This window comes from Sebastes fasciatus, chromosome 22, assembly GCF_043250625.1.
Source record: "Sebastes fasciatus isolate fSebFas1 chromosome 22, fSebFas1.pri, whole genome shotgun sequence".
Classification (NCBI taxonomy): domain Eukaryota; kingdom Metazoa; phylum Chordata; class Actinopteri; order Perciformes; family Sebastidae; genus Sebastes; species Sebastes fasciatus.
This window is the reverse complement of record NC_133816.1, coordinates 23,879,463-23,892,899: the sequence shown is the minus strand read 5'-3', so window position 1 is coordinate 23,892,899 and position 13,437 is coordinate 23,879,463. Positions and strand designations below refer to the sequence as shown.

Sequence of the window (13,437 nt, the reverse complement as noted above, 5' to 3'; positions counted from 1 at the left end):
ATTTAGTAACATTCTTCCTGCAGGTAAATAGCTACATACAGTAACCAACACATATTTGACAAAGTATGATATTTTGAAAATCCAAAGAAGAAGCATCTCTTTATTGAGCATTGTTGGTTTAACAGTGGTTTAAACAGTAAAAACAGTTTAATGATTAATGTGCTGTTTGGAGAGGGGAGACCTCAGCGGGTGTTTCCAGTATAAATCTACACAGAATAATTGAACCTGAGTCAAAATGTCTGAGTATGATCAGGTTTCAGTTTAGTTAAAAGTTCTTATTTTCTAATTACATGTTGAACCCATCATTTAAGTCATTCACTGATTGTAACACCTACATAGATAGATACTTTATTGTTCCCGAAGGAAATTTAGGCATCCAGTAACTTAAACAACAGTTGCAACACCAATACACCTTAAAAAGAGATCAAATCGAATAGAATAAAGTAAGATAAAATAAAAGATAACATAAGTACAGCAGTGAAGTGACAGTGTGCCAATGGTAGTGCAAATAGTGCAAGAGTACTGAATTTAGTAGTGTATATTATAGTGTATGATACAGTACCGTAGTGTAATAGTATAATGAAGTACCTGATATTTACAGTCTAGATGTGCTCAGAGTAAACAGGTTAAACCTGAGACTAACTATGTGCTCATTATCACAACATCCAGCCAATCAGAAACTAGTTCATCAGGATATAATGTGGACTAAATAAAGTACTGAATGAAACTAAATGTCTCTCTTCATCTCTCTTTACCTCCAGATTGAGAAGCAGCTCCATGATGAGAAGACTAAAAGGGAGAAAGCTGAGAAAGAAGTGGAGAACCCAAAGAAAGAGGTGCAGACCAAGGTTATTTATTACCTAAAACACTGTTTATTAATGTATCTGTTTTCATCTCACTTTCTTTTAATCTTCTTCACAAATAATTGACATTTGTCTGAAACCAAAACAAATCAGACTAAACATGAGAGCAAATCTGAGACTGAACAGACCACAAAGTGCCACAGCAGCTGTCCATAGAACAAGTCAGTATGACCTCTGACCTTTCTAAATCTGAAGCAAACTTCTTTCCATTGACTTTGTTTGCTCTCGCACCACGTCTAAAATGTTCCTCCTGTCTGTCTGAACACACGACCTACTGTTAGAGGAACAGGTATTAACAATCAATACTGTTTAATATTTCTAAAAACAAAACTGAATAGACAAATTAGAATTTCACTTTGTCCAAAAATTCTCTTTAACAGCTTAAAAAGTCAGAACACAACTTCAGTCAGCAGTTAAACGGATCAGACCATCAATTCCTGCATTAATCTACTGCTGAAAGATCAACATCCGTCTGTTGGCTACTTCATTAGTGTTGAATGACTAATCTGTTTGTTGTATCTCTCTCAGGTAAACACAAGCAGATGCAATGTCCTGGAGGCTGATGATTCTCAGTCCTTTCATCAGGACAAGAGCAGCTCAGCCAGTCAGAGCTCAACCACAGAACCTCTCATTGTCATTGAGGTCGACCAACAGGGCAAATATATCCGTCTCATAAACACATCCCAGCAGGTAATGTTGTTTTTTGTGTGTATGGACTCTGTATGAGTACTTTATAAGTGTTTATTATATGTCTAGCAATATGTTATCTAAGTGTATCCAGAGATGGACCGTTCAAACCAAGCTAATGACCTGCTGCAACTAATCCTCATTCAACGGTTTGTATAATATCTTACAAAAAGTTATTCCTCATTAACCGTGGTTTCTTTCCTACGAGTGTCTGGGAACGCATGAGGCAAATTTTAATTTCCGCTCCAGTCTTTTCAAAAAAGGAAACAACTTAGTTAAGTTTAGGTCACAAAACTACTTTTAGGTTTCGACAACAAAACTGCTTAGTTAAGTTTAGGTAACAAAACTACTTATTTAGGTTTAGGCAAGAAAACTACTTAGTTAGGATTAGGTAACAAAACTACTTAGTTAGGATTAGGTAACAAAACTACTTAGTAAGGTTTGGGCAACAAAACTACTTAGTTAGGTTTAGGAAAATATCCACTCGGTTAGGTTTAGGTGGTTTACGTTGGTTTACGTGACAAATAAGTAAATTCTGACTTCTGGTTTCACAAGGGACACGAACAGCGGCCTTCTGGGTGAAAGTCAGTTTTTTTTTTACCCGCCCATCCACCCCGACCTCCTCCCTATATGCTGCGTTTGCCATTGTTTGTACTTCCTGGTGCACGATTTACGTGGATTGAATACAATTTCCTTTTCTGGGATATACACAAATTACAGTGCATTACTTTTTGTAGGTATAGCTACGAACGGTGTATGAGAACAGCCTGCCTGCTGTTTACCTGAGAATACACTTTCTCTTGTTTTCATGTCATTTATAAACGCATCAAATTCAACTGTAACATTCATTCATTAGTCTTTCTTTCTCTCCACCTCCCTATCCTGCCCAATTTACCTCCTGTAGGACCAACAACTGGGAGAATGGGAATTACAAGGACAGTTCAACGATACAAAACCCATCACATACAAATTTGATCGTTCATTTACACTCAGGTCTAGAAACACTGTCAATGTAAGTCGTTAATGATTTCTTAATTTATGTTGTTGCTATTGTCCTTTTCGTTCTTCTGTCTTTCACCATTGTTGTTGAGTTCCATTTGAAACTTTAATAATAATAATAATAATGCTTTGTTACTTTGATTATTTAATGATTTAACTTACTGCTCATAAGTCTGTGACCTTTGCATTTTACAGATGTGGGTCCCAAATTATGGTTCCAATTATCCTCCCTCTGACCTGGTGTGGAATGACCTGAAGTGCTGGAGCAATAGAGACAAACTGCAGTTCACCCTCATCAACCACACTGGAGAGATACAACATCAACTCAGTTTATAGTCACTGAAGGATATTAATTAATTTCCTTTTTTTTGTGTGCCTACTTATTTTTTCTTTAGCTTATCTTACCTTTTAGCTGCTTTTATCAGCAACAGGAAAGAGTCATGAGAGAAAATTCCCACATTAACTAACATTATAAATCAGGAACATCATGACTCAGATCTTAATGCAAAAACACATATTATAGTAATGACCAGTGAACATTAAGTCACATTACTTTTTGATGTGGGAGCAACTAAATGTAATATCAAATCAAACTTCATTACATTTTGTTTGAAAAAATGTAACTGTTTTATTGCTGCTGCATTACTGGAGAACATTCTTCATTGTTAAGGCAAATATATATATCATCATCATCATCATCAAATGTTATAAAGACAAAGAGTAAAACAAATTAATCTCAAAATCTAAATGTGAGGTAACGTAACTCAGGAACTTGTATTTTATATGTTTACCAGATTGAATATTTATATTAGACCTCATCAGGTCTATGTTTTTCTACTTTTTGTATTGTTTGTAATTCAATATATACTATTAGTATATTTCCATAATGCATTTTCTATAATGAAGATGTAAAAAGATAAATGCATGTTTGATATTTGATTCGATGTTTGAGTCCAGATGCTGATGTACATATTTGAGAAATATTTGCTTTGGGAAATGTCAAGTGTTTTCTTTTACAAATAAAAATCTTTATACATAAGGATATAATTTTGCATCTGGTATTGGTACATTCTGTTTACATTGTACATTCATTCACAAAGAACATTATGAAAGACTTGGATATAAACAGTTTTTTTGGTATATACAAATATCTCCGACCTTTTCACAAAGGAGGTTGAAGGAATGAAAGAGGGAGGCTGTGTCCACCATCGGTTACGTTAATCAGAGTATGAATGGCTGCATGTAAACGTTAATATCAGTGCAATATTCATTTTCATTAGCCATGTAAACAGCTTATAGGAATATTGTCTTTTTCGGAATAAGGGCAAAAAACTGAATATTGTGTGCACGTAAACGTAATCAATGCTGTTGCTGATTTAAATGCAGTTTTCCATGTGTGTGTCTTTTATTCGGCTAAGTAGAGCCCAATTCCCCCCCCCCCCCCCCCCCCCTATCACCATTAGCAGAAGCATATTTATGAAGTCGCAAAAAGAATGAAATTGCCCGATTATGGACTTGTTTGTTTTTCTGAAATCTTTTGTAACTCCATCACTCGTCATGTGGTTGATTATCTAAACCCTCAAAAATACTACCATGCAATAACGAAATTAATTAACCCATCAAACTAAACCTTGGTTTCCTGTTGGTCAGGGATCGCATCACAAGCAGCAGAGTCAGGGCAACTACAGTATTTACAGATATCAGATATCCTTGTTTCTCTCTTTTATCTTTGTATTTCACTTCCAGGTTCTTTGCCAGCCACAAACACTGAATACAAATAAGGCTGATACTGAAGATGATATGAGAATTGAAAGTCCTATCCTGCCTCCTGCAGTAAAATAGCAGGCCTCTAATCTGCCTTAATGAACATTTGCTTCTCCTAAACTGTCAAAACAAGGAGCCGGTGTTAGTGTTACTATGATACCGACTAATTTATGTATTATTTTGTAACCGGTTACCTGGCAAATGAGGCCAAAGTTCAGGTGATCATAAACCGAGGCACTCAAAGTGAAACAGACAACAATAGTACTGTATGTCTACATTTTGACAAAACCTTAACTTAATCAATTTCAAGCTTTAGCCTTTTGTCAGTCAGTGTATTATGATGAATGAATCCTACACTAAGTTCTGAATTAATTATAATTTTAAGTGCAGTAGCCTGTGTATTAATTAGATCTGCAATTAATAATTACAGAAACTTTTGCACATTGAAAACAATGAAACATTTAATCAGTGCTTAGAAGTTTTAAGGAAAGTGAGGAAGGAAAAATTACGTACTAAAGCAGTTGATAACAATCAAAAAGTAAAGGTCGGGAGCCTATCAATGATTTACAGACTTTGCCACATAGTCATGTGAGGAGACTGAGACGAGCAACATTCAACAGGTTTGTCTAACATTTAATCTAAAATACATTAGAAACCTTTATAAAAACTGTGTCTGCATTCTGAGTTTTGGTCTCTCTCAACTACAACTCCACTTGAGAACAGATAATACCGTTTTATAGCCTTTGTGTCAAAAGGGAAAATTGCATGCAGACGCAAAATGTATTTCAAATGTAAGTCAATTACAGTTGAATTGTTTTCATTTGAACAGCCTTGAAATGTTATTTGAATTTTGAGCATTTTAACAAGACACCTGTTTTAACACGAAGCTACTTACTGTGACAGTCTTTACTGTGATTATAGTAATGTATAGGAGATATTTGACTTTGTAACATGGAAAGGTTTCAAGTATAACTAACTGAGCTTCAAAACACATTTTATGTTCACTGTGGGATGCTTTAAAATCTTAAGCATTAAAAGTGAAAGTAAAAAAAATCATGACACTTTGTAAACATTTGTAGAAGAGTTTGTATCTGCAGAGTTTGTGTGAATCAAACAGTGGATATAATATGATGACATATAATATGTGTAACTTAATAGTAGAGCACAGAATATGGCATTTCACGTGCAATAAGAACGCTGTTTTTGCTTTTGGCGTGTCATGTTTACACCATGTAGTCTGTATTGACTGCAATGTAGAAACATTAAATACGCCACGCTCAGAGCTAGTGATGCAGAATAACACAAACTCAGGACTTTCAACCAGGAGACCGGTGATTGAGTGCCTGAGTGTTGTTGAGTTATTTTGAAGTTACGTAAGTGACGTGTTTTTTAGTGATGTGTTTACCGTACTAATGTTAAGTTTTTTATGTATGTATTTTACTTAGTTAACATACTTATTTTAAGCCCAATCTTGATGTTTTGCCTCAACCTATCTGCAGTTGTTACCATAGTTTTGTTGCGAGGGGGAAAAAATGACACACGAAAATGCTAAAGTGCGGAATACCTTCCCAAGAGATTGGGTTGTTTATAATTCAGGCATTCTTTCTTTTAAGCATGTTTAGGTATTACTTCATTGTTGGCTGTAGTCTATTAATAACTATTAAAAAGCCCTACTCCCTGTAAGTTAACATTGTTATCACTGGTTTCTGTTCATTTTCAGAGCTCCATGATGCTTTTCAACATAGATGGAAAAACCCTAAATACTCATCTCAGAACACTCCATGTTTTGGTCTTCCTCCTTCTCCTAACACACTCCTGTAGAGGTAACTTACACACAAATACAGTCTCAATGGGTCACTTTTATGTCACTAACAAGTCAATACTACGGCGTGACCACCAGAGCTAGTCTGTCTCTACTGTCTACCATCAATAAAGGCTAAAATGCTAGAAATATTATGTTTTGTTTCTAATAAAATGTCAAATTAACTTTGCTGCAGTAAAAACTTGATTGCTCAAGCACAGCAGAAAAGTATAAAATAATGTATCTTATAGAGACGCAAAGCCCCTTCTGGTGGACCCAATGGGACCTTATTTTGGGATAAATAAGAACGGTAGTCAACATTTGAATTGCGTCATGAATCACACTGTGGCAGCTGCCAATTCTCTGGTGCTTGCTGTTGTTTCCCTTTTCCCTGGTGTTTTTTTGGTTGAGTTGCTGAGTGATTAGAGGGTTATTCAGTTCACCTGTTGCGCAGGGTGTGGGGACTGGCTCTTAAATGATAGTTGAGAGCAGCTTGGTGCATTCCCCTCTTGGCCAATCAGGGTGTAACGACGCCCTTTCTGTAGGGCTTAAAAGAGGAGGGAAACTGCACACCCAGTGTCATTCTGATCTCTCCTTCACTCAATGCAACATGTGTTATCAGCTTTACCAGAAACTCTGGTCTGTTTTGGGCCCTTTTGGGATTCTGTGATCTTTGTGTTTTGTTTGTTGAGAGTATTGACTCCTAATTGGGGAAACAAGTTAAGTGCCAACCAATTGGGTTACCTGCACTGGGACGTTTAGGTACTATTTGTGCAGCGATCTGGCTTGCCTTACAATAGCCTAACACCTGCAGGCTGTATTTTTGTATTCTATTCATTTGTTGATTTTCAATGAAACCCTTTATACCCATTTCTTTTAGTGTATTTTATTTGGGAAAACTTTAAAGGAGGGTAAAAGGAAAAACACAAACCAATATTTCAGTTTCCTTAATTGTTTGTTAATATAGAGGCATTTGTTCATTATTATTATTAAGAAGGCATTTTATTTTATATTATTATGTGGATGGGAACTGTTTTTCAGTCGTCTGACTGACAACTAAAGTCTGGGGTACTCAGTACCGCCACATAATTGGCAACCACGAAGGGAAACGTAACACAAAGCATAATCTTTCAATAAAGAGATTTAGTTTTGTGTCCCATCTTCTGATATCTATTTAGCAAGTGTATTTGAGTGTATATTTCTGAAATGTGTATTTGGAGTGTAGCTTGACTATTAGTCCAAATAATTACTAGTGACTATCCATCATGTCTTGGGAAGATCCAGACATTACAATGACCGCATTTGAACCGTCGCTTGCGGAATTGGAATCCGAGCTTTCTCTAAATGTTAGCTTGGATATGCCTGTAGTTGGGCAGGAGGTGCACGTGCTGGATGATGATGATGATGAAAAGGGATGGGTAGATGCTCCAGTAGAACCACAATTGTCTGTGGACACTCATCCTCTTTTGGCTTTAGAGGGCTTATTACTTCCGCCTTCATCCCCAGTTCCTGTAACTCCTCCCACCCAGGAACACTCAGATTCGGATTTAGTTATTTTTGCTAATGCTGTAGAGTCGATGAAACTTGTGTTTAAAAATACAGTGGATTGGCAGCGTGAGTGGCTGTCAAACATTTCAAAGGGCATACCCATCGATAAAGCTCTAAAAATGTGTACTACTCTCATAACAAATGTGGTGGAGAAAGCAAGTAACCATTTGCTCGCAGAAGTAAGGGATTTTGGTTCAAAGTGCATAAATGTCATTCAGTGGAATGCACAACAAACACAGTCTGAGTTCCAAGAGTCCCTGATTACTGACCGTCAAAACTTGATGATCTCCATTACATCCGCGGTCACTGAAAACAAGGATGTACAACTTCTGGTGACCGAGGTGCATACATTGCAACAGCAGATGGGTTCAGTGCAGGCTACCCTTGAGTCTCTTGTGCGTCAACAGTGTGCACTCAATTCTCAGGTCAATTCAATACATAAGCGAGAGGAATGGGTCCTTAAAGAAGCAGTCACACCTGTTGCAGTTTCGTCTCAAGCACACACATATCCTGTTTCTCCAGTTGTTAAAAATGTGGTTTTGTTGCCTACCTCCTGTCCTGTGGGAGTTCCTTCAGATTGCTCAGGAGCTGCTGCTCCAAAGGGTGACATTTTCCAGGATGATGGTTGTAGAGTGACTGATGGCAAACTTCCAATTAAGATGTTTTTCCCTTGCTATGGCGGGCCTCAGGATGAGAAAGATCCTTTGGTGTATTTGCAAAGATGCAGTGACTTCCTGTCTCTGAAACCACTTACTCATGGTGAGATCCTAGCGACCATGAGAAGTGTATTGCATGGTTCTGCACGTGATTGGTGGGAGACTGTTAGGGAGAAAATCCATTCATGGGAGGAATTTCAGAGAGCTTTCCTATCATCTTTTCTTCCCGAGGACTATGTTGATGTTCTGGAAGAACAGATTCGAACCAGGGTGCAAGGAAGAAATGAGTCACTACGAGACTTTGTTTTCTCCTTTCAAGCACTTATCAAACGTTGGCACTCTTCGGCCACAGATGATGAGATTTTAAAAAGAATATTGAAGGCTATGAATCCCTTTCTGGCATGTCAGCTCCGTGGTCGGGTTACCTCCATAGATGAGATGATCCGCATTGGGAGTCAAATAGAAGTAGATTATGAAAACCAGAAAAGGTACAGGAGAACTCTGAACGAATCTCACAAAGCTAATGGTACAACTGAAAAGAAGGTTATAAAGAGACCTGAAATGGTTTTGTGTTGGCGTTGCCATGGTGAGCATGCACCAGGGTTCTGCCCTCAGTTTCATGTCTTCCCAGGTAGCTCAAAATACAGTGGACAGCAAAAGTCAGAGTCAAAACAGACTTCAGAGTCCAGTAAAAAAGGTTCCATGGCTACTGTTGCTAGTCAGCCTGCAGCCAAGAACCGCCAGAAGCAAAAGTCTACTAGTGTGGTGGGATCTCCATCTCACCCGCCCCCTAGTCTAAAACAGTTGGTTGTGCCCATCACGGTACGTCAGCGTCATGAGAAAGCGCTTGTGGACACAGGTGCTACTTACACTTTATTGCATGTGAGTCTGTGGAATAAGATCAAAGGCCCCAATGAGTCCCTTGTATCATGGCAGGGTGGACCAATGTATCTTGCGAATGGCCAGCAAGCAAATCCTATCGGATGTAAAGTGCTGGAGTTCAGCATGCATGGTAACAGTTGGTTCGTACCTACCGCAGTACTGGATGCAGATGTGTTGGTGTATCCATTAGTTCTTGGATTAGATTTTATGAGCATGAGTGGGCTCCAGGTCAACGTCCGGGACAAGGTATACTCTTTTGCTGGTGATGACACCACCAGGGTTTTCTCTTTCCAGCCTGTCCTGTGCCCTAGCGATGGTTGGGGTGTTCTGAGTGTGAGCAGTGTTGCTTTGTATACTACCTTACCACCTACATTACCGCTCTTGCCTGCTGTTAGTGATGACTGGTGTAACCTAGCTTGTATTCCTAAAGGTGATGACTTACTCAGTCTGCTCCATACTGCTGTTGCAGACAGTGGTTTAACAGGGAGGGAGGCTGAGAAATTGTACCAACTCTTGCTAAACAACCCGCGGGTCTGCACCACCACTTTAGGCCGTACCTCTGTGCTGAAACATAAAATCAAATTAAACAGTGATGTTGTGGTTACCCAGAGCCCCTATTGATTACCCCTACAAAAGCGGAAGATGGTTAAGGAGCAGATCGAAGAGATGCTTCAACAGGGTATCATTGTACCTTCCCATTCACCATGGGCATCCCCGATTGTAGTGGTGCCTAGAAAAGATGATGGAACACCCCGATTTTGTGTTGATCTCCGCCGTGTTAATGAACGTAGCGAGGGAGATGCCTATCCTCTACCAACGATTTCTGAGATACTTGAATCTCTGGCAGGTTCAGCTGTGTTCACCACCTTAGATCTCAACAGTGGTTATTGGCAGGTAGAAATGGACCCGGAAAGCCAGCACCTCACGGCATTCGTCACATGTTTTGGATTATTCCATTTTCGGGTTATGCCTTTCGACTTGAAGGGAGCTCCAGCTACCTTCCAAAGGCTAATGACTCAAGTGCTGAGGAGCTGCCTAGGAGAGTGCTGTATGGTGTACTTGGATGACATCATAATCTATTCCAAAGACGTCCAGAATCATTTTCATGACGTCCAGCGAGTGTTTGATTGCCTCCAGCAGGCTGGCCTTACACTCAATATTAAGAAATGCCACTTCTGTTGTCCCGAGCTTAAATTCCTGGGTCATGTAGTGAGCAAGGAGGGAGTGCGAGCAGATCCAGCAAAGACAGAAGCACTTTGTGACTACCCTGTGCCTAGAAACCTCAAGGAAGTTCAAAGGTTTTTGGGTCTAGCTGGATGGTACCACCGTTATGTCCCTAACTTTTCAATGATTGCGGAGCCCCTGAATGCGCTGAAAAAGAAAGGAGTCGTGTTTAAGTGGTCAGAGGAGTGTCAGAAGGCATTTCAATGTCTTAAAGACCATCTGACTTCTCCTCCTGTCCTTGGTCACCCTGATATGTGTAACACATTTGTCGTCTACACCGATGCAAGTTCTACGGGTCTAGGGGCAGTTTTGGCTCAGAGATCGAACACTTCCTCTAGAGAAGAGGTTATCGCTTATGGCAGCCGCTCTCTAACAAGGTCAGAGCAAAATTACTCCACGACAGAACGGGAATGTCTGGCTGTGGTGTGGAGTCTGGAGAAATGGAGACACTATCTGGAAGGGAAACCTTTCGTTGTTGTCACTGACCACTCTTCGTTGTTGTGGGTCTTTAACACCAATAAAGCTAGCTCCAGGCTTATACGCTGGGCACTGCGTCTGCAGGAATTTTCTTTTCCGATTGAATATCGTAAGGGTAAGTTGAACAACGCACCGGATGCTCTGTCGCGGGCCACTGGTCCGGCCTCCCTTGCATTGTACACTCGTTCCCTGACACGGGATGAGAAGTTTGTACCTTTTCCTCTGACTGATGAGGATGTCTGGAAAGCCCAGAGGAGTGATCCAGACATCCAGAAAATATATCAGGCACTGCTCACTGATGACAAACCTGGCGGTGAAGTAGACTCCGGTTTTGTCATTTTGGAGGATACGGTTTACAAGAAAACCAAACATCTTGACCGTGGTGACCTATACCAGGTATATGTTCCACAGTCACTTCGTCCAGTCGTCTTGCATGCATACCACGATAACCCTTTGAGTGGTCATTTTGGACGATATAAGACCCAGCAAAGGATTCGTGAAGTTGCATACTGGCCGAAAATATGGACAGATGTCGCAGAATATGTAAGATCTTGTATTATTTGTCAGAAATATAAACCTGAGTCCAGGAAGCCTGCTGGCTTGCTCCAGCAGACCAAGGTAACGGAGCCATGGGAAATGCTTGGTTTGGACCTCATGGGCCCTCTGCCTCGTAGTTCCCTGGGAAACACCCAATTACTTGTTGTGGTAGATTATTATAGTCATTGGGTTGAGTTGTTTCCTTTACGTAATGCTACTGCTTCCACAATCAGCAAATATCTGCGGAAGGACATCTTTACACGTTGGGGTGTCCCAAAACATGTCTTATCAGATCGGGGACCTCAGTTCACATCAGAGGTTTTCAAAGAGTTGTGTGATAGCTGGGGGGTTGTCCATAAACTCACAACTGCCTATCATCCACAGACTAACATGACTGAGCGTATTAACCGCTCACTAAAAAGCATGATAGCTTCGTATGTTGGAGAGAAGCATAAGAGTTGGGATCGTTTCATACCGGAGTTGCGTTTTGCCCTGAACTCCGCAGTCAATGAAGCCACCGGCTTTTCCCCAGCTGAGTTGCTGCTTAGAGGATCTTTGAAGGGACCTTTTGCCAGAGCTTTTGAGCCCTCTTCTCAGGTCCCACGTGCTCTGAAAAATGTCCAAGCTCTGGTAGAGTCCAATCTGGCACAGGCAAAAAGGAAACAGGCTCATACCTACAACAAAAACAGGCGACATGTCACATATGAAATGAAGGATAGGGTCTGGATGAAAGCCCATCCCGTCTCCAAGGCTTCCAAAAATTACACAGCTAAACTGGCCCCACGATGGATTGGTCCGTACCGCATTGTTGCGCAGGTAGGCCCTGTGAATTACAGGATTGTGCGTGAGGACACCGGAAAGGATCTAAGGGTGGTTAATGTGTGTGATTTGAAGGAGTGTCGCCCAACCTCTGTTGAAGTGGAGGCTCAGGAGAGAGAGGCGGTCATGCGCATTTTTCTGGACAGTGACACTAGTGATGAGGATGAATTTATGGGTTTTTTGTGACATTGTATTAAAGGTAAATAACTGTCTAAAGGATGTGTGTAAAACACCTTGGAGGCGGTGTTTATTATATGGGGGAGGGAGTGTGGCAGCTGCCAATTCTCTGGTGCTTGCTGTTGTTTCCCTTTTCCCTGGTGTTTTTTTGGTTGAGTTGCTGAGTGATTAGAGGGTTATTCAGTTCACCTGTTGCGCAGGGTGTGGGAACTGGCTCTTAAATGATAGTTGAGAGCAGCTTGGTGCCAATCAGGGTGTAACGACGCCCTTTCTGTAGGGCTTAAAAGAGGAGGGAAACTGCACACCCAGTGTCATTCTGATCTCTCCTTCACTCAATGCAACATGTATTATCAGCTTTACCAGAAACTCTGGTCTGTTTTGGGCCCTTTTGGGATTCTGTGATCTTTGTGTTTTGACTCTCTCCACAAAAATATTTTTCAATGCACACAAACACAGTTATCGTTATATATAAATGTAAAAAAAACAATCCACATAAAAAACTAAGGTTCACAAATAGACGCTCTAATGTGTGCCCTGTTGGCGTCTTAGTATCACATTCTACATCAGATTCCTGAGTATTCCTGATCCTGATAGTGTCCAAAAGAAACATTCAGAACTATGACATAGGAAACAAAATCAACAAAACCACTGTACAGTAGCTGTCTACACCTTGTGGCAGATTAAATTGGGATTTTTTTGCAAAATGTATTCTGGTATTTGCTAATGACATGGAGATTAATTCATTAAACTCAACCTCTCCAAAAATATTTAACATAACCGTAGGAACTTAAATCACAGCATAGAGACAAATACAGATTTAAAAGGTCCTTTAGATAGACAGAATGATGCAAAATGTTTAGTATCTTTAGGAGTTTCTATTTGTTACTCACCACTTTTCAGAGTATAGCTGTTCAGCAGAGTGAATTCAAGCATCACTGGATGAGCAAAGGAGCAAAGTTGAATATCAGACGGACGGTTAGATATACAGGATGTAAAAGGTAGA

The 13,437-nt window shown here is 40.0% G+C and overlaps 1 protein-coding gene across 1 annotated transcript in view; it reads left to right on the top strand.

Moving 5' to 3' along the window:
- The window catches only part of LOC141761342 (uncharacterized), a 251,683-nt gene extending 248,794 nt beyond the window's left edge, over positions 1-2,889 (top strand). The window contains exons 9-11 of the mRNA XM_074624677.1: positions 1,455-1,553; positions 2,455-2,562; positions 2,745-2,889. Coding sequence (XP_074480778.1) covers positions 1,455-1,553; positions 2,455-2,562; positions 2,745-2,885 — 348 coding nt within the window. The 3' untranslated portion in view covers positions 2,886-2,889. The remainder of the gene's footprint in view (positions 1-1,454; positions 1,554-2,454; positions 2,563-2,744) is intronic.
- The last annotated feature ends 10,548 nt before the right edge of the window (positions 2,890-13,437 follow it).